The 23,525-nt window shown below is 40.9% G+C and overlaps 1 protein-coding gene across 1 annotated transcript; it reads left to right on the top strand.

Annotated features, from left to right (window-relative positions):
• The first annotated feature begins 1,239 nt into the window (after positions 1 to 1,239).
• Positions 1,240 to 21,715, top strand: LOC308103535 (GTPase IMAP family member 8-like). Its single transcript, XM_080453548.1, has 5 exons — positions 1,240 to 1,335; positions 6,157 to 6,246; positions 10,066 to 10,122; positions 19,351 to 19,956; positions 20,440 to 21,715. Exons 2-5 carry the CDS (start codon positions 6,192 to 6,194, stop codon positions 21,711 to 21,713), a joined length of 1,992 nt encoding a protein of 663 aa, XP_080309674.1. The 5' UTR covers positions 1,240 to 1,335; positions 6,157 to 6,191; the 3' UTR covers positions 21,714 to 21,715.
• The last annotated feature ends 1,810 nt before the right edge of the window (positions 21,716 to 23,525 follow it).

Genomic DNA, 23,525 nt, shown 5'->3' with positions numbered 1-23,525 from the left:
ATATTGTACTTTTACTCCACTACAATTATTTGAAAACTTTAGTAACTACAAGCCGATCTGCTATTTTCAAAAGATTGTTATACATTTGAAAACCTGAAACATTCTGCTTATTGACTACTTTCTACTTTTGGTACTTTAAGTAGGGGAGAGCCGCCAAGATTGTAACACGTCATGGTTGCAACAAGCATGTTTTCTCTTGATTGGTCAATTTTCTCATAACGTCATCACATCAGTATGTGACCAGTGCTGTAATGAACGTGCCCAGGAAGTAGGAAGTATTTTCATCCAGACTAGAGAAAGTTATCGCAGAAAAACTGATTTATCTTAAAGTTAGTACAAAAATTCACCTTGAGTATCTTTGGTCTACAAATCTTTCCTTTAATGTTGTCGAGCTAAAATCCACATGGTTGTCTGCATGTATCTGTTCTTCATCAGTTTACATCGTTTTATTACTCTATGCACGTTAGTTCTGTTCTGTAAACAAAGCCAAAGCAGTGGAGCACAGAGCGACCCGATTGTAACGGCCATCTGTTTAGGTGTAATCAATGGATTTTCCCATGGAATTTACTCAAACTGCCATCCGGTAATATTTAATAAATTCCTTATGTTTGATACATTATCTTATCCCATCCTTGGTATGAAAACAATGTAAAACAGTTGCTTGAAATGAATATAATTGATTTAAGCTGAAAACGATTTGTTTAATGCCGTTTTTTAGCAGTGTTACTTTTGTAACTATGGCTGTTACAATTAGTCTGATAAGCGCTTAAAATGTAACGTCGGAACAGCGTCCACTTTCGGTTTAATAACTCACAACCTGTTTTATCAATTGAAAAACTTTAAGTGGTTTATGATAGCAGACATGTGTAGGTTCTTTGCTTGAAAATATTACATATGTAGGTAAAACGATCGCAGAGTAAAAGACCGAAAAGTGAAAAATGTTACAATCTTAGCGGCTCTCCCCTACATTTTGATACCAATACTTACCGGTATGTACTTTTACTCAAGTAAATTTTGAATTCTGCACTTTTACTTGTAACAGAGTATTTCTATATTGCAGTATTGATACTTTTACTTAAGTAAAACATGTGGGTACTCTTTCCACCACTGTAGAGAGGCTGTGTTCACAATGATGCAGAGAGGAGTCTGTTAACCTGTTAATGAATGAATTGATGCTGAAATGAAACATAACACAACTATGATGTTTATGCAGTGTTTTAACAATGTATTTGTCTCATCAGCAGGAACAGGAGGAGCAGTGGTAAAGGGCCTGACACCACCCGGGAGGTTGTGGGTTCTACTCCTCCCGGTGGGGGCTCCTCGATCAGCTGACAGGTGAGTCAGTAGGTTACAGCAGTGACAAGACACAGAGATGTGTGTGGAGAGGAATCAATTAGCATAACGACTACATTGGGGAGAAAAAGGGGTAAAAACAAACAAAACCCATATGCACCTTTTTTGTAATTTATCTGGCCTTTTTTTTATATTGAGTAAAAGAAGAAGAAGGTCCGCTGTTCTCAAGCGCCAAGAAACTCACTTTTTATTTTTGCAACGTTTCGACCTTCTAGGTCTGCAATTATTATAATGACAGACAAAAGCATCATATATATATACACAAACATTGGCTAATGATGATATACAACACCTGGGAGTCAGGAGGAGCAAAAAACACCCTACTCCAATCCCAGGGACAAAAAACCTGTCTACTCCACTTTTCACATTTAATTTAATTTAACATATGAGACACTAATAGCCAGTAAATCACTTTCTGAAAAAACAACAATAAGAACAGTTAAAAGTCATAAATGATGATATAATGTATATAGGCCTATCCATGATAGGGTTTTGTTGTTGTTGTTGTTGTTGTTGTGTTGGTGTCCCTGGTGAGGTTTGAACCAGGGATCTTCTGCACAAGGCACCAGATAGACTACCCCTAGACCACTGACTGGGTATAGAGAGAGGGCTAGCCCACAATGAATCTATGTCCCTATGAGGGAACAAAAAATCACACCCTGTGTGAAGTGGGCGGTGTCTTGCTAGCTAATCACAATACTGAATGGAGTCAACCAATCATGTACAAAAGATAAATACATTTATTGAAACACTCTTTATGATGGACGAAACCATAACTTGAAAAAAACCAATCTATGTTTTTTTTCAAGTTATGGTTTCTTATATAGGACTATGCACATGTGTCATGTGACACTGGCCAATCACAGTCCTGAATAGATTGTGATTGGCCAATCACGGTGCAGGATAATTGTACAAATTTCCAAACCTCACTTATAGGGGCGGGTTTCACAGCGCAGGATATTTGTACATTTTTCCAAACCTCACTTATAGGGGCGGTTTCACCGCCCAAAAATAAGCTAAAAAACATAAACTAGAGGAAAGGCTTGATATCAAATTCCTCATTTAGACCATTAGGAGACATGGTATTGAGGAGATAAATCCAATAGGTCTCAAGTTGGAGAAGTAACCTTTCGAGATCTCCACCTCTGGGTGGCTTTTCAACCTTCTCAACACCAACATATCGCAAATTATTGAGATTATGACCAGCCTTTTTAAAATGAGCAGCAACAGGATTACGTTCATCACCTGTTCTTATACTACTCCTGTGTTCAGTAATCCTGGTGCGCAGAGCCGGGATGTCTTGCCTACATATGCCATTTTCCTATAATCAGCAGAAGGGAGGGTGTCAATTCCTTGTGTCAATTGTGTTTATACGATGATAGTCTATTCAAAGAAGACAAATTGTGCTGCACGCGATGCCATGCTCTCCACATTACACACATGAACTGATTACACAAATATAAAATTCTCTCTAATCAGTAACATGTAGGTGATACGTATGTCTATCAGATGTGGTTTTATTGAAAGGCAATCAAATGCCAGAGCTTAGAAACCAAACGTGTGGTGTATGTTTTCCATGATAAATCCCCATGGTGCAGCTGCAGAGCTGAAGAGGTGTTGCCAGAATTTGCGAGAGAAATAAGCAACCAGGTCTATGAAAAGAAGCCCAAAAGAAGCGACTATAATAGGCCACATGAGCACTTCAAACCTATGTATGTTGTCCATTAAACAATGTGCATATATGTTGGCTATTTGAAAATAGCCGATCTACAAGCTCACAACCATTCTATCATTATTTACAAGCAACTTCAGAAAAAACAAGCCCAAATGTGGCTTATAAATAATTAGACCAGGCAACACTGCAGACAGGGAGATAGGAGTGCGTAAGATTGGATTGGGGATAATGGCTTGTGGAGTATTCTCTTAAAGGTAATGGCATCTGTTTACGGTGATTGGTTTTATCATTGCAACGCCCAAACCACACCTATGCATAATGTAACGGGTAGCGCAGGTGTTTTGCGGGTAAGGCAGGTGTCCCAGAATAGCAACTTTTGCAGGGGAACGCCCCTTGCCCAGTCCTATATCACATATTAGTGGCTTTAGAGACTTCGGCCCAGAATAGGGCCCCTAATGCCCAAAAGGTTTGCAGATACCCATTCTAGACCTAGAACATACATAAGGTCCAGCCCAGAGGCCGTGGGCAAGAAAACAAAATATTAAGCATTTTGTGCTCGGCTATTGTTGAGTCTGTTGAGGCCCTGAGCAGAAAGGGGCCCTTCTGACTGATTGATTGATTGATTGAATACTTTATTAGTCAGAAATGTAATCAGCACGTGGTACAGTAACATTAAAGCTAAAAGGATAACACAAAATAGTCCTGGGGGCATTGTTTCCACATGGTCCTATGCATTCACTTAATCAACATACTGTAGCATACACAATTACCAAAATAATACATGTCCCTCATTCAAGGTCATTATGATTATGCATGCACTTCATGGTATCACAACACCTCCAAGGCCTTAAAAACAAGGCTCCAAACATCCCAAAACAAACTTGTAAGGCTACTTCTTGGCCTCAATCACAAAACCCATCTAACCCCTGCTCATTTTGCTAGGATTGGATGGCTTAGGGTTGAGGACAGTGTACAGCAACTTGCTATGGGCCTGGTCTTCAAGATACACCACAACATTGGGATCCCCCTGTATTTGTCAAAATACTTCCAAAATGTTAATGAAGTCCCTGATCATAACACCAGAGGCAGCTCCACAAATCATGTTCAACCCAGATTTGGCTCAACTAAGGGAATGAACTCGTTCTCATGCTATTCATCAAAAATGTGGAATGCCCTACCAAAAGGAGTAAAGGAGTGTAAAACCCTACTCACTTTCAAAACTGCCCTAAAGATACACCTTCAGGAGGCTGCAATTCGAAAATGGCCCCTGTCTAAGTCTTAACCTACCCCCCCCCTCTTTCAGCTTCTTCTTTTGTATATTTTTTTGTTCTCTCTTCATACCATAAACTGAAAGCTGATTGTATGACATTCTGTATAGTAGTGTGTATATCTGTCTGTCTCTTATATATCATCATGATTTGTGTGCATGGGGTTCTCATCTTAAACAAGCTGCGTGCTTAAAGGAGAATACCGGACAAATTAAGTGTTGTCTTTGATGTCTCGTTACTCACCTATTGACGTGAAAAGTGGCGTTCTTTTTTTCCATCGATTCCCCTGTCGTCATTTTTAAACCCCCTCCGTTGTCATAATGGGAGCGCGTGGGTTAGGGAGATTCGTCTATTATAACCGATGCAAAGTTGTTTTTTTCTCTACTGCTGCTAGTCATTGTGGAGTCTCATGATAGTCAAACATGAGAGTAGCTAGCCTGAGAGGCTAGCGCTACTGCCGAACGATTTAACACTGGATGCTTGTTTCTTTCCAGAACCTGGCAACTCGTGTTGCCAGGTTCTTGAAACAAGCAACCAGTGTGAACCAAAATGACGACAGGGGAATCGATGGAAAAAAAAGAACGCCACTTTTCACGTCAATAGGTGAGTAACGAGACATCAAAGACAACACTTAATTTGTCCGGTATTCTCCTTTAACTGAGTCTTCCAGTTTAGTAGACCTTGTATTGTGAATTTGTACTTCCATGTACTGTGATTCTCATGTCTTACTAAATAAAAGTACATCATCATCATCATCATCAACAAATACAAACACAATGTGTAATATTATATAAATATATATATAGATGGGAAAATTACATTTACCTCCCCTTGTGGTCTCCTGATAGATGTTTTTTCAGGCCAATTTTGAAATAAACCATTGTTACACATCTTTTAATGGACAGGGGCATTCCACACTATGGTAGCAGAGCAGTAGAATGACAATTTTCCCATGTTTGTTCTATATTTGGGTGTTACCAGATCATGGTGTAGTGTTGTGTGCATCTAGCCTGGTAAACCCTCCCTCGGAAATCTCAATTCCATTTCATTTCAGGAGTGAGTCTGGCATGATCCGCCTTTCTGCAATATTGGCTCTGTATGCCAAACGGCCGGGCCTATCAGCGTCGTCGCTCATTGTTCTGTGATTGACAGCTTACGTTGGCCAATCAGGTGGCGAGTTCGAGTGAGCCCAAAACACGAACGGCAGCCATCTTTTTCTTGTGCGGCCAATTCTCCGCTATTTTTTTACTTCAAAAAGCTCTCTAACTTCTATTTTGAGGCACGGAATTTACTTATAAGATATCGTTTGGATAGAATTTAGTTGTTTAACTTCATATATGTGGTCAATTGATCATGACAAAGCCTATTTAAAAAAAAATAATTAGAGAACCGGTAGGGGCGGGCAGTGGACACCATTGTACCCGAAAAAGGCAACCCATTTTGGGTATGGCTGTCTCAAAAGTCCCGTCGCGTCACATTAAGACTGGTGAACTGCTGATTGGCTGAAGGGAAAAATTATCATTGGCTGAAGGGTTGTCAGTCAACGGTATTACTCCCGCCCAACTCCAGCACAGCCAATATTGCAGACAGGCGGATCAGGCCAGACTCACTCCTGAAATGAAATGGAATTGAGATTTCCGGAGGGAGGGTTTACCAGGCTAGTGTGCATCTCTCTCTCTCTCTCTCTCTCTCTCTCTCTCTCACTCTCTCTCTCTCTCTCTCTCTCTCTCTCTCTCTCTCTCTCTCTCTCTCTCTCTCTCTCTATATATATATATATATATATATATATATATTATATATATATATATATATATATATATATATATATTATGTCTTTGTTTTTCCCCAACAAACCAACAGTTGCATGGTTCCTGTGAGTCCAGCAGTCTGACATCATGGCTGACTCAGCATACTTGAAACTTCAACCTCAACCCCAGTTGGTGGAACATGGTGAGTCCAGTTAGACATTACCTCATCAATGTTAACTTCCACACACCATGTGTATATATATATATATATATATATATATATATATATATATATATATATATATATATATATATATATATATATATATATATATATATATATATATATATATATATATACATACATACATACATACATACATATATATATATATATATATATATATATATATATTATATATATATATATATATATATATATATATATATATGTATGTATGTGTGTGTGTGTGTGTGTGTGTGTGTGTGTGTGTGTGTGTGTGTGTGTGTGTGTGTGTGTGTGATTTGTGTAGTTAATTGCGCGATTAATCGCATAATAATCACATATTTTTTATTGGCTCAAACTTGAATGATGAACTGAAAAGCAGTGCATTGTATTGTATTACGGAGCAGGATGCATCCAAATGTATAATTTATTATTATTACTATATGTTTATTATGTATCCAATACATTATAAAAACAATAATTTGACAAACCTCTGTCGTGGTGGGTGGGTGGTCGGTGGTGTCATGGTGAAGCTGCCCGGTTCTCCTCAGTGGCCGGAGCAATAGCTCTGATTTTGCACACAGCCATTGACCATTACCATCTGAACTTAACTGCGAAGCCCGTTTCTCAATTTCATCAAATCTCTGCTTATTATTAGCGTTTATGTGTCAAACAATGGGAGATAACGTTGCCAGGTTTCGCGTGAGAAACAAGCAGCAAGGTCTATGAAAACTACTTTCGCCTGCGCCCTTCACCGGGTATGGTCTAGTTTATTTAATTCTCTTAAATTCGAGTATAAATTATATCCTCTCTGGGGTACATACATAAAGCACCCTGTATTTATTATTTCCAGTGGTGTAAAGTAACTAAGTAACTAACTAACTAAGTACAAGTACTGTATTTATGTACAATTTTTAGGTATTTTTATTTTTTTTTACTTTACTGGAGTATTTACAATTTTTAGTGCTACTCCACTACATCTCAGAGGCAATTATTGTACTTTTACTCCACTACAACAATTTGAAAACTTTTCTTTTTTTTTAAATGATTTATTATTACAAACTAAACATACATTAATCACTTCAGCCCTATTTAAGCTTTGGCTATTTGAAAATAGCCGATCTACAAGCTCACAACGTGTCACCGGTGCGACACATTGTGAGCTTGTAGATCTGATATTTTCTAAAGATTTTCATTCATTTTAAGAGCTTGAAATGGGACATTATAATTAGTACTTTATTCTTTTAAGTACATGTTCATACCAATACTTTTGTACTCTTACTCAAGTACATTTTGAATTCCAGACTTTTACTTGTAACAGAGTATTTCTACATTGCAGTATGGTCTTGATGTTTTATCAAAGGTGTTGTGGAAGTGGTTTTAAGCTGGGGGGCTGGGGGCTTGTCAAAGTATGAGTGTATGACACTGTTAACATCAAAAGCCAGGTGCAGAAATCCACTTTTAATGTCTGTTTGTGGGTTTAATGTACAAAAATGTACATTAAACCCATACAGATACACTAAAATAAAACAAAAGTGGCAGTAAAAATGACACTGATTTTGCCCGCCTTAGGTCAACAGGTAGTTCTGGCGTTCCAGCTAGAGCTTAGGGGCCCGGAATGCAAAAGCCCTTCCACCCTTTGAGATGAGCTGGGGTGTGGAGGTTTCCAGGAGGGCCTTATCTGCGGATCTGGTTCCAGCATGTCAGAAATATAACGGGAGGCCTGTCCATTCACAGCTTTAAAAGTCATAAGTAAAATCTTAAAATCAATTCTAAAATTAACAGGCAACCAGTGAAGAGCAGCTAAAATGGGGGTGATATGGTCACGTTTCTTGGAGTTGGTTAAAAGTCTAGCAGCTGAGTTCTGTACCAATTGGAGACGGGATATTGCTTTTTTTACAGAGGCCAGAATAGATGGAGTTACAATAGTCTAAACTAGATGAAATAAAAGCATGAATTACCTTTTCTAAAAAAAGGAAGCTTTTGACTCTAGCTATATTCCTTAGCTGGAAGTAACATGTTTGAACAGTTCGTGTCACTTGGGGAATAAAAGAGAGGACAAGAGAGTCGAAAAGCACAGCCAAGTTACGGGCCACCTCCTTCACGTTCGGGGATAGACTACCAAGCTCTGAGACAATATGTTGTGTAGCATTTGGGGGACCAAAGATGACAATTTCTAATTGTTTTTTTTTTTGTAGGAAATGATTTGCCATCCAGCTCTTTATATCAGAGAGACAGGACAAGAGACTGGACAGATTACCTGTAACACCGGGTAGTGGGATGTATAATTGTGTGTCATCTGCATAGCAGTGAAACTGAATGATGTTTGCGGATAATATTGCCAAGGGGGAGCATATAGATAGAGAACAGGAGGGGGCCTAGTATAGATCCCTGCGGTACCCCACAGGTGAGGGGGACTGGAGGGGAAGAGGCGTCTCTGTGCTATGGAATGAGCGAAAACCAGACTGAAAAACCTCAAAGATACTGTTCAAATTCATAAAATCAAGCAGTTCCAATCAATCTTTTCCAAAAGTTTTGATAAAAATGGAAGTTTAGAAATTGGTCTAAAATTATTTAAAATCAGGGGGTCCAGTGAGGTTTTTTTCAGCAGCGGTTGGACCAGGGCAATCTTAAAACTTGATGGAAAAGAACCAGTGGATAGAGAACAATTTATAATGGCTAATATTTCTGGACCTACGGTATGGAGGATCTCTTTAAAGAATCTGGTGGGGATGATGTCAAGCGGGTAGGAGGTGGAGTTCATATGAGAGACTGTATCTTCTAGAATTTCCATGGAAATGTGTTCAAACTGGGGGAATTTGGCTGTTAATACGGGGCAGTTAGGGCGGTCAGTGGGAGCAGGAGGGATCCTCTGCCTGATGCCTTCTATTTTGTCCACAAAATGGGAAACAAACTTATTGCACATTTCTAGCGAGGCCTCTAGAGGCTGACTTGGTGGGGGGCCCATTACAGACTCAATTGCCTGGAACAGCGATCTGGGATTGTGTGGTTGTGAACCAATGAGCTTTGAAAAATACTTAATAGTGATCAGTGACATAGCTTAACCAACATTGAACGGAATGTGCAAAGAAAAAGTTCACATTTGTTAGATTTTCAAATAGCCTATGTGTATATGGTTAAAGTGCTTCTCAAACCTTCACGTGCCAAGGACCCCCAAATTGATATATATTTGGCTGTGGACCCCCATCTGAAAATGTTTTGTATATCTGCTATTTTGAGAACCCCTGTCTAAACCACTGTTCTAAAATCTGAAAAAAACGTAGGTTGCTGTATATATAGCTAAAATCTAAAATGACACAGACGCTTTCCCGGTTTTAATGGGTTAACTAATCTTACCTGGGACCCCCTGGAACCCCCTCAAGGACCCCTGGGGGTCTGCGGACCTCACTTTGAGAACCACTGAGGTTGGGTATTGTTCAAAGTTAAAACAAAAATAAATAACAAAAATAGTTTTAATAAATAACACATTTTAAAGGAAACAAGGACGTTTAGGTTTTATTTATTTTTTTAAGGATCAAACCATGGCACCAATCTATTTTCAGCTCCATGGCAAAACCTGCAAACTACAACACATGGTCAAGAAAGAGCAGCTGGTGCTACAGTAGCCTGGAAACCAGACAAATATGTTAAATCATTTGCTCTACTGGTGCAGGAATTAACTGAGATTGAAAGGGTTTAAAATATTCAGAATATATTGAGAAGAGACACATGACATAGGACGTGATTTTGAATATTGATTGACCTGTATTTGTCTTACTTTTATATGGTTAACAGAGGGTCAGGCTATGGAACCTCTGAAACGGGCCAGCAGCAAGGACTTTCCTCCTCTAAGTGAGTAAAACGTGTTCTATTTGTAAAGATTTTATATTTTTGCAACACCTACAGGAATATTATTAATGACCGTATAGCCTATAATTTTAATAATGTATTCTGATACAGCTGAACACACTTGGTCTCACATGATGAAATTAATTTGTAAAGTTATGTTTAACACCAAGGAAGGAAGCACTTTGTGGGGCCAATATACAACACAATATACAATTTAGGCATTTATCAGACGCTCTTAATCCAGAGTGATTTACAGTAAATCAGGTAAACATGAGGTAATACATCTAAAATCATACAAACCAAGAACCTATCATCAGTCTAAACAGTATATTATATTAAAAAAGAAAATATGTACATTGAAACTATACAAACTATAGGATTCCACGTCTACAGGTGAACCTGGCATCAGTCTACATAACATGCTATCTGAATAACATTTTAACCTTTACATAAGACTGCAAGGTCATCAAGGCTAGAACTAGTGCTATGGGCTGAGGTGGAGTCTGAAGAGGTTCAGGAGATCTTTAGTGGAACAGCTATACAGTATATATACAGTATATGAAACATCCAAGAAGCAGTGTTTGTCCTTCAGTGGTGCAGACTATCTAGGAAAGAATCAGTCTTCAGGTGAAAAAAACATGAGTTTGTTTTGAGCAAGGCAACTCTTTAGGTCTTCATCAAGGTCTAACAGTGTGGTTAACTAGATCTATAGGGAGGAAGGACACGAGAGGAACAGCAAAAAAACTATAAACGTCATCATTCAGTCCTGAAGTTTAAAGTGACCAAAAGGTTTCTGTTATAGAGGGAGTTTTCTTTTTTTAGTCTGTCACTGCCTCTCATGTCATTAGAGATGACTTGATATAATTTGGTTTGTCTGTGTGAACGGTAGTTTTGTGCTCACTGAGTCGGTCTAAAATTGTCCTTTTTGTTCTCCTACATAGAAGCAACAACATGGATATTCAAGGCAGTATGCTACAAAAGAAGTGTTGAAGTTAGCGAAATTATTCATCTTAAATGTCTTATTGGTAAACAATCTAGCTATTTGTTTTATAAAAACAGCTACAATGACAACAGTGACAGCGAGTAAAGTTACCAACAGGTTAGTGAAGCCAAGAAGTCTTTGATGGCTGTGCACTAGTTTATCCTGTAGGGTATGGCTCCCCCTAGTGACAAAAGTGGGAAGTTCAGGCAACAGTTGTTCCATAGTTGGATCACTGTGTAATATGCTCCAGTTCTGTTTGATGATGTTACAGTTCTGAATAGACTGTCTACTACTGTAAGGCGATACTAAATACTCATTTGTAAAGCTTTGCTCGCAAATGAATTGGAGGTAATGCTCTCGGTACATTTGTTTTGTCTGAATACAGTGCTAAAAATGCAGACCCAGTAAAGTGTGTGACTGTTTGTGAATGTGTGGCTCATCTCATTCAAACACCAGCTGTCCGATTTTCTCTTGGAGAAGCTTTTGTCTATGGAGAAGTCCAACTAAATCATGAGACAACTGTTTTACAGGATAGACCGCTATCCTAGACTGTTATCACTAGAAAAGTGATATATAAAGTTGGATTACTTTGAGGAGGCCAAAGCTCATTACATGCCCAAAGCCATTCATAATAAATTGCTCATTAGAACAAAATGTCATGATGGCTGTGTGTGCACCGCTCTGCAGGCAAGCCCTGTTCATGCTTTAATATTAAATAAGACCAATATGAGAACCAAAACAGTCTAAATAGAGTTTATTTGAAGCATACCCTTGTGCCTACTGCATGTCCTGTAAGCCCCCTGCTGTGCAGTGGTCATCTGTATTGATATGATTTCTCAAAGGATTTAAGCACACAGAGGCGAGTGTGGAGTTCTCTTCACGTTTGAGTAAAATGGTGACGCCCCCTTGGCTTAGGACGCAGTAGCGTGTGGTGTCACTCATGAGAAATAATATAAAAAATGAAAGACTTCTTTGGTATTTTAATTTTGCTACACCAAAATGAAACACCACTTTTTGTATTTTAATTTAGTTAAACTTAAACCACACTGTAGCCTTAAAAGTACAAATGTCAGCCGTTTATTACGATTTTGTATTGGTCCAAGCAAATAAACTAAAATACCAAAGTGTTTCATTCTTTAAAACACGCGTGCTACTGCGTCCTAAGCCAAGGGTGGCGTCACAATTTTATTCAAACATGAACAGAACTCCACACTCGCCCCACAGAGAGTTGCATGTGCTTTTTCACACCTTACAACTGACTGATCTACTGACTTTAACTTACAGTCTGTAGTAGTCTGGACAACAATGTTTAGTGAACAGTTACAGTTCAATAAACATGTAAACATTTGATTGATGTCCTAATCTACACAGTTTACCGAGGGGGACACTTCATTAGCACATCTGAACTGACTGAAGGGATCTATCTATTCAGGAAGTTAATTGGTTTCGTTCACATTCAAACATCCAAATGTCTGAACCTGCGGTTCCTCTCGTAGGGGAAAACCGGGACGAACGACGCGGAGGGATGGTTGCAAGTCGGACCTTTTCTCATGCTACACTTAAAATTCGTCACATCCGGCGACGTCACCCTCTTCGTCCTCGGTCGAAAACATCAGACACGATTTTTTCGGATCAAAATTGGCAGAGTTGAAGCCACTTTTTATTTACACACTGTAGTAAAAAATACCCTATTTGAGTATTTTCCATTTGTACTGCTGTGTTTATTTGGTGCCGATTGTAAATGGATTTTGTCTGTTAGGCTAATCTGTGGGCTAACTCTCAGTGAAGGTTCCATTGGAAAATATTCATTAGCTTTTGTGCTAGCTAGCAAAACATCCGGGGGGACAGGGAGGGACGAACGGTGCATTACGCCACTCGGTGCATTACGGACAGGGAGGGACGAACGGTGCATGTGTAACACAAAGTTGAGGAAACAGACAGAGGCGACATTAACATGATACATTTATTTGACTATCAGCATGGTCATTTGCTCATAGGATTCTACTGAAGCATCAATGAGAGTTAGATGCCAGAAATGTAACTTATGTGCTTGTTAGAGGACATTTCATCCGACCACGTCGTCCGCCCCCCCGTGTATGCACCGTTCGTCCCGACTGGCGGCCGTGTGCGGAGAGTAGCGCAACGTCACTTTACTTACCGAATGCGTTCGACTCGTTTCACTAAAATTAAAACGGACTGCGGGTAATGGGAGAGGACAAAAAAGTATGGTTACATGAAATGAATTAATCTCTGTGCAGGGAGGGAAATAGAAAAGGGTGCGTGTGTGCGCTTGCGCACAGGGTGTGTGTGATGCGTCACAGCCTCTCCACCACCAAGACTCCTGCAGTGCCTCCACGTGGCCACACACGGATACGCCATACCCAGGCTAATCTGTAGGGGATCTCGGAGTAGCAGTGGACCCCAGAGGCATGACGTGCAGGCCCACCGGTGTGTGGACACGCCCTGGCGTCTGCCAACCACTGTCCCAGCTAAGGGTTAAAATGCATGGGCAGATGGGGCTCATAGCCTTTCATGGACACCTGGTGTTATGACTTTGGGTCGGAATCCATTCAAGGACGTCTCGCACAGCCTTACCACTCGCTGTTTTATCACTCAACACCAGCGTACGCTCTTGACATCAGCGAAGAAGATTACTGAACTGGGTGAAAACACCAAGGCCATATCCCAAGCTTCCATATTGGCAACCTGTCTAGGAGAAGGTAACTCTGAATTAAAACCGGGACTGCGAGGAGTTGCGCCCCACAGTCCGCTATCAGCATAGTAAAGCCAACCATTCATGGACACCTGGTGTTATGACTTTGGGTCGGAATCCATTCAAGGACGTCTCGCACAGCCTTACCACTCGCTGTTTTATCGCTCAACACCAGCGTACCGATGGCCAAAACGCAAAACCTCCTATGTGCAAATTTCATGATTTTCGGATTTCACTGTGGATGAGGACTATAGGCTATGCTGCACATGCTCAGTCTGTCTGCAAGATAGTCCCGCCCCTCATTTTGTCAGAAAAAGTCATTTGACTAAAACCTCCTATCTTGTTCAGTGCCAATTAGTGCTAAAATGTTGAAGCGCAAAACCTCTTATCTGCACCAGAACTAGTTGAGCAGCAGACAGAGCTGAAACTTGGGAATTCTATGTTATGTAGACCGTCTAAATGTCTTTCAGTTTGTAGTCATCTATTATTTTCAAAATAAAAAAGTGTCTTCCCCCCTTACTAGTTAAGTATTTGTTAGTAACTCTGTCAAGTTAATTGCATTGCCTTGTTGATTGCTAATGATTAGTGTCAGGTGGTGACACTTTTATCACACCAAGAGTGTGAGTTGATAAAAAAAATTAATGGTAATACTTGATACAGTACTGTAGAATGTCTTGATCTCAAAATGAACATAAAAAAGCATTATTTAACTAAATAATGTTTGTTTGTAAGCCTAACTGTTTCTAGGTAAAAACCTCCTATGTGCATCTATGTAGATAGGAGGTCATTTTTAGGTATAGATAGGAGGTTTTGGCATTGAACATTTTGAACTTGTGGTTAGAGGTTGTCATTGCTGCTTAGATGTGAACGTCCATGTCGTGATTTTTTATTAAATGCAGATCAAAATCACACGTGAACACCGTGGCAGCCAACAACCCTGTGAGAATATTGTGTTGTGTCGGTTGGGGGTATGAGGGTATGGGTGTGGGATGGGGTTTGGAGTTATGGGGTGTGGGAGGTGTGGGGTGGCGGTTGGGGGGTTATGGGGTGGGGGTGCATGAGGGCTTGGGTGGGTGGAGTTTGGGGGTTGTGGTGTGCTGGTTGGGGGCATGGGGACCGGGGGTTCTGGGAGTGGGGGTAATGGGTTGGGTGGGATTTGGGGGTATGAGGGTATGGGGTGGGATGGGGTTTTGAGTTATGGGGGTTGTGAGGTGTGGGCTGGCAGTTGGGGGGTATGGGGTTTGTGGGAGTGGGGGAGTATTGCAGGTGGTGGAGTTGGGGGTAGAGGGTATGGGGGGATAATGTTGAGGGGGGGCATGGGTCAGTTAGGCCGGATCATATAGAATAGGGTCTTTGCGATGCGATGTGTGAGTGTGGTCTAGCCAACACCAACTTGGGACTCCTGAATCGCTGCCCTCCACACTCTCCTATCTAGCATCAGGGTCTTGAGCTCTACAGTATTGTTGGCTAAGCTGTTACGCCGAAGTGCATCTACGTAGGTGGTGCACTTCTTGTCTCTCCTGGCTTTGCCCTGGGTTGGCTCTCATAGTGTTAGTTTGCTTGCCACTAGTTATGGGTCCCTGACGCAGTGCCCTGCCTCATCCTTCTCTCTCTGACTTTATCTGTGACCCATGGTAGGTTCCTGTAGAGGACCACATTTCTGATGTGGTCCGTCCATGTGACTCCTAGTGCCATTCATAGCATTCTTGTGTAGACTCCATCCAAGGCCCTTTCCTGTTGTGCTGTGACGGTCCATGTCTCAGCCCCATACAGCAGTACTGACTCCACTGTAGCTATACGAACAGCCGCCTCTTGAGGTCTTCTCCCATGTCTGATTTCCACACTCTCCTCATCCCATGCAAGGCATTCCAGTCAAGTGCCCCCCGGACCTTCAGGTCCTGTTCCATTGAAGAAGTCCAGGCCCAGGTTATTAAAAGTCCTGGACTGCCTCGAGTAGCTTGTCTCCATCATCTGAACCATCTTCTCAGGAACTCCATAGGCCCGGAGAATGTTCATCAGATTCCCCCAGTGGATGGTGCCAAAAGCCTTTTGGAAGTCATGAAGGTGATCACCACTGAAAGATTCCGCTCCTTACTCCTTCCAGTATCCTCCTCAGCACCAGTATCTGCCTGCCTGCTGTTCGCTCCGGGCGGAAGCCGTTCTGCGAGTTTCTCATTACAGGGTCTAAGACGGTTGAGGATCTTCCTGTTAGCCGCCTTGGCAACTTGTGAGCTCAGGCTAATGCCTTGGTGAGTTCGCCTGACTTTGGTACTGGATCGATGATCATTTTGCTCCACAGCTTCGGCAGCTTGCTAGACGTGTGTGCTTGATAAAATCCAACACCACCTCGTCTATGGGCAAATACATCAGAACCTCTGCTGTCACTCCATCTTCCCCGCAGCTCTTGCCTCACTTGATAGTAGCCTTGGCCCTCTGGTACTCATCCATGGTGGTTTGGGAAGGACATGGAAGACAGGAGCATCGGATCATCCTCTTCTTCGGTTGAAGGAGGATTTCCTAGGAGTGTTTCGAAGTGCTGGTACCATTTTTCAACTCGTTCCTCTGCGCTTTCTCCCCATATCTTGGAAGTCTGAGAAGAGCTTCTGCCAGAAATGTCATTGATGAGCTTCCAGCTCTTGCCATGTTTCTGGTTAACATGCACCTCTTTAATGTCCCTGATCTTTTGGGTCAGCTCCCGTTGTTCCAGTTGCATACACTTGATATAGCTCCTCCTTCCTCCGCTTATATTCCTCCCTCAGACCCTCTCCTTTTTGGTCAGCGACAAAGTCCCTGTGTGCTGCGCTCATCTCCTCCCTGGCTGTGGTGATTGTGGGTCAAGGCATCCGTCTTTCCTCCTTGCTTATAGGCTCTTTAAGACATTAAATGATCTTACATACTATTCCACTATCCACACCGGACACAAGGTTGGTGATCCAGTTGTATGAGTTAGGGGAGTTGGAGGGCATGAGGGTTTGGGGGGTGTGTTGTGCTGGTTGGGGGGAATGGGGGTTGTGGGAGTGGGGGGGGTATTTCAGGTGGTGGAGTTGAGGGTATAGGGGGGATTATGTCGAGGGGTGCCTGGGCCAGTTGTTTTGTAGTCCACCTAATTGTTGTTGTTTTTGGAAAAAAGCGTATACAGTCTACTAACCATTTCATCCATTGAAAATGCGCTAGCGTATACCCACGACCGCGCACACCTCGTGCAGGGAATGATTATTGTATACCTCAGAAAACAAACCTAGAACACACCACTGATGCAACTGTTTGCAGCTGTAAATATATGTATTTACAGCCTGTACTATTTATCATTATTTAGTTATGCAATCATTTAACATCACAGTGCAAAAGCTCCTATCTGCAGAATTATCCAGGAAAAGTGGGGAAAAACCTCCTATCTGCATTTGCAATATGAGATCAGTGTAATTAACATATAATATTGTAATATAATCCAGAAATCCAGAAACGGTGAATTATGTGATGGGTATCATAAAAAAATAGCATTGTGCAAAAAAGATACAACATTTTGTAGTTTTCTTTTTCATTTTCCCAACAATGTTAATTTTTCAGATAGGAGGTTTTGCATTTTGGCCAGCGGTACACTCTTGACATCAGCGAAGAAGATTACTGAACTGGGTGAAAACACCAAGGCCATATCCCAAGCTTCCATATGATGGAGGGCTCGTCTGAGGACGACCTAGAGAGAGCGTCGTTTGTCCCCGCCCTACTGAGCGGGATTACTATTGCAACAGCACATCATCAGTAGGGTAAAACTAACCTGTCTCACGACGGTCTAAACCCAGCTCACGTTGCCTATTAGTGGGTGAACAATCCAACGCTTGGTGAATTCTGCTTCACAATGATAGGAAGAGTCGACGTCGAAGGATCAAAAAGCGACGTCGCTATGAACGCTTGGCCGCCACAAGCCAGTTATCCCTGTGGTAACTTTTCTGACACCTCCCGCTTAAAACCCAAAAAGCCAGAAGGATCGTGAGGCCGCGCTTTCACGGTCTGTACTCATACTGAAAGTCAAGATCAAGAGAGGTAGTGCTGAAGCATATTTATGTTACTGCAATGCAATAGAAAATTCCATTGACCAAATATGTAGGGGGCGCAGTAACCATTTTCTTTTCTGGACAAAAAGAGTTCAGACATGAGGTGGGGGGCTCAGAGTGTTCTCACCAAGGAAAGTCTTAAAACCGTCTTTGTTTTGGTGAGCAGCGAAAGTGTATTTTTTATTTTTACTACAGTCGAGAGTGTGCTACCGGGCGTATCCGGGCAATGCCTGAAAAGTCACATAGCGTTAAGGAGAACCTATGGACCAGAGCTTGTCCAGACCAGTCTGAAGTAGCTCCCTGAATCTATGATCTTCCTCCCAACCACACAATTGTATTTGTCCCAGTAGGCTGAAAACCCACCTCTTCAGGAAACACTACCCTTCCTCTTCGCCTTGCCTACTTGTTGATTGAGTGCCAGAATTGCCAGAATTATTTCTGGCTATGTTGTCCCAGTGCCAGAGTTTTTTTCAAGGTAAAAAAAAAGTGCTTAGAAAGCAAGATAGGCCTACAGCCTTTTTCAGTTATAAGTTAAACAAGGAGTGGATGGAGCTGCAAATCTTCAGATAATGATATCTTCGGTTCTGAAGGTGTTTTTGTTTAAACTTTTTTTTCAAAAACACATCAAACACGTAATTGGCACGTTGCGCCATAGCGGTAAAAACACACGAAACACGTTAATGGCACTCAATGAGTTAACTAGTTGTACGAACTCTTGTTTTATTGGATATTGTTTATTCGATACACTTACTTGTTTTAGCTCTTGCTCATTTGATTTTCCTATTTTGTCTTTGTTTATGAAAGTAGGTAACTGATATATCGCACTTTTACTTAGCTAGGTATACTCTTAGTTGCTTGTTCTAGAAGAGAATGCACTTAATACTTCTGGTGATTAGTAGCTTTGTTCCTACCGATGTTGAATGCACTTATTGTAAGTCGCTTTGGATAAAAGCGTCTGCTAAATGACTGTAATGTAATGTAATGTAATGTAATGTAATGTAATGTAATGTAATGTAGGTGAGTCAATAGGTTTAACCCCCAAAAATGTATACAGAAGGTTTTTCAATGGATCCTGGTAGCATTGGGCATGCTAAGTAACATACTAAAAGTTTACCAAAATATACTCAACAGAAAGCTGCCATTTTCAAGATGGCGTCCCAGGTGGCTGCGGGGAGCTTATAATGGCTATATCTCAAATGGAAAAAATGTTGCAAAGGATTTTTCAACATATTCTGGTACCTCTAGACATGCTTAAGAACATACTACAAATGTAGGGAAATATACCTTCCTGAAAGGCGTCATTTCCAATATGCCGTTCAAAATGGCAGCCGGGAGCTTAAAATCTCAATTTATTGTAGTATATTTTGGTAAACTTTTAGTATGTTATTCAGCCTGCTCAATACTACCAGAATCCATTTAAAACCTTATGTATAATTTTTGTTGGGGGTTAAGTGACATTTTTTCATATATTGACTCACCTACAGTGAACCTGGTGCTGTGTGGCAGAAGAGGAGCTGAGAAGACTTCTGCCGCCAACGCCATTCTGGATCAAACCAAAGACAGTCCAGGGTCTGGTCCTTCTACAGAGTGTGTGCAGAGACAGGAGGAGGTGCGTGGGCGCTGGGTGAACCTGGTGGACCTGCCTGGCTTGTGTGAAACATCTAAAGAGGCATTTATTGACAATGCATGGACATGTGTCTCTCTCTGTGATCCTGAGGGCGTCCATGCCTTCCTGATGGCCGTTCCTCTGGGTCCTCTCACTGATGAAGACGAGAAGACAGAGTTACAGAGCCTCCAGGATGTATTCAGCTCTGAAGTCAATGACTTCATCATGGTTCTGCGTACTGTAGAGTCTGATTCAACCACTCCAGCAGATGAAGACACAGACATCCAGACCCCTGGAATCCAATCCATTGTCTTCAACATTAAGGACAGCACACACGTTCCTAAGTTGTTGGATGCTGTAGAAAAGATGAGACCCCTGGAGGATAGACCACCCTGCTTCACAAGAGACATGTTGTTCAAGGCCCATACAAAACGCATCACCAAGCTACAGGCAGAGCTTAAAAAGTTGGGAAAAAACTGCAGAAGTGAGTATTTAGTTTGTTGGCTTTTGTGTGTCATATTTCATCTGTTGTGCATATTGATAATCTGTTTAAAAAGTCAGACAGGCTCACCACTGCACTTCACTTGTTAAATCGGGTAGCTTGTAAAATGCACATTATTTAATAGGCCTTGTTTTGCACATACATTCCCTCTCTAGTCTTCAAATTTCCCAGCAACTACTGTGCTAGATCAAAACAGCTTTGTCTGTCTATGCAGCTTGAACATACAATGAGCTGCAGATTACTTTAGAATCACCTTGGCATAAATGTAAAGGTGTTTTATAAACCACCTTAAAAGAAACCTGTCATTGTTCCTTTTTAACCTTGACTTCATTTGGACTTTATGTGGACCGTTTTGCGTATCAAATGGTACTGTCCTGGCAAAAATAAAGGACCCATCAAAATAAAAACTTCAGTTTTAACTATGTAACAATTGTACTAGTAATTGAATATCTCTTTAAATTTCAGATGATAACGACAACCAGAGCAGAGATTGCCTCAGGATGGTGCTGGTAGGGAAGACAGGCAATGGAAAGAGTGCCTCAGGAAACACTATTCTGGGTCAGAAGAATAGATTTCCATCCAAGGCCTCTCAAAAGTCAGTCACCAAGTGTTGCGATAAAGCAGATGGTAAAGTAGATGGCCGTCCTGTTGTTGTAGTCGACACACCTGGTTTGTGTGATACAAGTCTGTCCAAGGAAGAGGTTAATCAGGAGATGGCAACATGGATCGGTCTGCTGGCCCCGGGGCCTCATGTGTTCCTGTTGGTGGTTCAAATTGGCCGACTCACACCAGAGGATAAAGAGTCATTGAAGCTGATCCAGGAAGCCTTTGGAGTAAATTCCAAGATGTTCACCATCATTCTTTTCACAGGAGGAGACACATTAGAGCATGAGAAACGGTCCATTAAGGAGTACATCAGAGTGGATTGTGATGAAGCATTTAAGAAGCTGATTGATGACTGTGGAGGAAGGTACCACGTCTTCAACAACTATGATGAAAACAACCGTAAGCAAGTCAGTGATCTGCTGATGAAGGTTGAGGAGATGGTGAAGGAGAATGGAGGGGGATGCTACACCACTGAGATGTTCAAAGAAGCTGAAGCAGCCATGAAAAAACAAATGGAGGCCCTGAAAACAAAACATGAAGAACACATTCAAGCATTGAATACAAGGATGGAAGCTGAGATTGAAAAGGAGAGAGAAAAAAGAGAGGCACAACTTAAAGAAAAGGAGGATTCTATTAAGAAAGAGCAGGAGGAGAGAGAGAAAAAACAGGAACAATTGGAAGAGGAGGACAGAAAAAGGAAGAAAGAAGAGGAAATTGAACGTAAGAACAGGATAGAACAAATTGAGAAATTAGAGAGAGAGAAAATATCAGGAGCCGAAGAAATGAGAAAACAACAAGAGGCTTGGGAGAAAGAACAAGAACAATTGCAGAATAAAATAACCAAGGAAGATCAAGAGAGAAAAGAAGAAGATCAGAAGAGAATAAAAAAGCTTGAGGAAGAGCTTGAGGAAAAAGAAAAACATGAAAAGAAAATAAGGGAAGAGAATCAAAGCAGACAAGAAGAAGAAGAAAAGGAACGACAGAAATGTCAGAAAGAATATGAAAAACAGAAAAAAGAATATGAAGATGAGGCCAGAAAACAAGCAGAAGAGCAAATCAATGAATTCAAAGAAACATACAAGAAGGAATTAGACGAAAGAAGATGTGCTCAGAAGATGTGCTCCATCAGCTGAGATCATTATGTACAATACACATTTAAAAAACATTCTGTTTAACTGATTATATTACATTCATCAGTCAATCACATGGTTTGACTGTAAAATAAAGTTTAATTAGTACATCTTTATCTTGATTATGTAAAACTATGTGTTTAATTAGTCAAATGTTGTATTGATTATGTAAAGAAACGATTTGCAGATCTGCTATTTAACTAGGTGGATTCAGCTGGTGATCGGCTCCATTGACCATGAAGCTGAATCATCAGTCCTCACACATCTCTCCTCCTGACTTTGACATCTTTATTGATTATTAACATATCCTTTTGAATCTATGTATTGAACACCTGGTATGAACACTTCAGTAAACTCCTTGGTAATCCCGATCAGCAGCCAGTGTCGACTTAAGCGCTCCATTCTATAACCTAAAGGTTTCTGACAAACTGCCTATCAGGACAGACCCCTTTTCAATGGATGAACTGCAGTCCATCATCACAGGAATCGGCAAGTCAAAAATACCTGGATCCGACGGTATTCCTGCCTTCATATAGAAGCATGAATTATTTCATGAAGAGCTCATCATGTCCTGTAACGAAAAACGCAAGGGCAACAAACCCACCGCCTTCTCCATATCTAGCCTCATACCTTTACCCAAGAAAGACGACCTCCAGCAGCCTGGGAACTACAGAGGTATATGCTTGTCAACCATTGCTTCCAAAATCTACAATTCCCTTCTGCTTAACCGGATAACACCTCATATTGACCCAGTAATCCGTAGGAACCAAAACGGTTTCCGTAGGAAAAGATCAACTCTAGCACAGATTCTTGCTCTAATGAGAATAATCGAAGAACTTCGGGTATCAAAAAAGAAAGCTTCCATCATTTTTGTAGATTTTTGTACAGCATCTGCTTTGTGCAGAGCATTGATGAACCAACAAAGGAATTCCAGACAACCACAGGCATCCTTCAGGGTGACACACTTGCTCCTTTTCTCTTTGTCATTGTCGTTGACTACGTCCTCAGGCAAGCGTTAGACACCATCTCCTCCAAAGGTCTCACAATAGGCAGAAGATCTGGTCGTCAAAGTTAGTCCTGTAGCAAGTCCTCAAAAAAGCCCTTAGTTTTTGAGATACCCCCACCCGAGTTAGAACAAAACACAACCATGTTTTTTCTTATCTTTAGGGTCTCCCATTAATTAAATGGATTGTTGTGAAATTTTATTTTGGGGCAAAATTAGTTTTTTGGGCTATTCTTTAGAACTACCCCAATCTCTAAAAAAGGCAAATCCGAATAGGGCAAAGGTGACCAAAAATGCTATAACTTGAGAATGCTCACTCTTATCTTCATCAAATTTGCTGAGGTATGAACCAGGTGTCTACCCTACATCACCAAAGAGTAAGTAGAATGTAATTTACATAAAGAAATACTGAAATATAGTCCTTTAAACATACATTTAGTTTAGGCGGAAATTGTACTTTTGTAGTGAGGACACCTCTACTTTCCCTCATTTAGAAAAAAAACATACATTTATGTCAAATGAGCTGTTACTGCATATCCTAGGATGCTATTAAACAATAACCAGTGGTTGTGTGGAGAAATCTAGTACAGTTTTATTGCAAATGAGACTTTAGACATACCCCTTCTCTGGAAATAAAACATTATAGGTGGGTGCAAATATGGTTTGACCCAAAAATAATTAGAACAATAGGTTTGGTTTATTGTAGTATCAGGTGTACTTAATAACATATCAAAAGTTTACCAAAATCTGATCATTAGAAATGTTAAATTTCCAAGATGGCCGCCACCAGTTCCTTAAAAGCCCATTACTCC

The sequence above is a fragment of the Gymnoscopelus braueri genome, assembly GCF_963280865.1.
Source record: "Gymnoscopelus braueri genome assembly, chromosome: 16".
Classification (NCBI taxonomy): domain Eukaryota; kingdom Metazoa; phylum Chordata; class Actinopteri; order Myctophiformes; family Myctophidae; genus Gymnoscopelus; species Gymnoscopelus braueri.
This window is presented reverse-complemented; position numbering and strand designations above follow the sequence as displayed.

What these genes read in the sequence shown, in the direction of transcription:
- LOC308103535 (XM_080453548.1), top strand. Translation starts at nt 6,192, where the DNA reads ATGGCTGACTCAGCATACTTGAAACTTCAACCTCAACCCCAGTTGGTG. An exon ending in ACCCCAGTTGGTGGAACATG is followed by an intron (nt 6,247 to 10,065) that starts GTGAGTCCAGTT and finishes TATGGTTAACAG; the next exon opens with AGGGTCAGGCTATGGAACCT. An exon ending in CAAGGACTTTCCTCCTCTAA is followed by an intron (nt 10,123 to 19,350) that starts GTGAGTAAAACG and finishes ACTCACCTACAG; the next exon opens with TGAACCTGGTGCTGTGTGGC.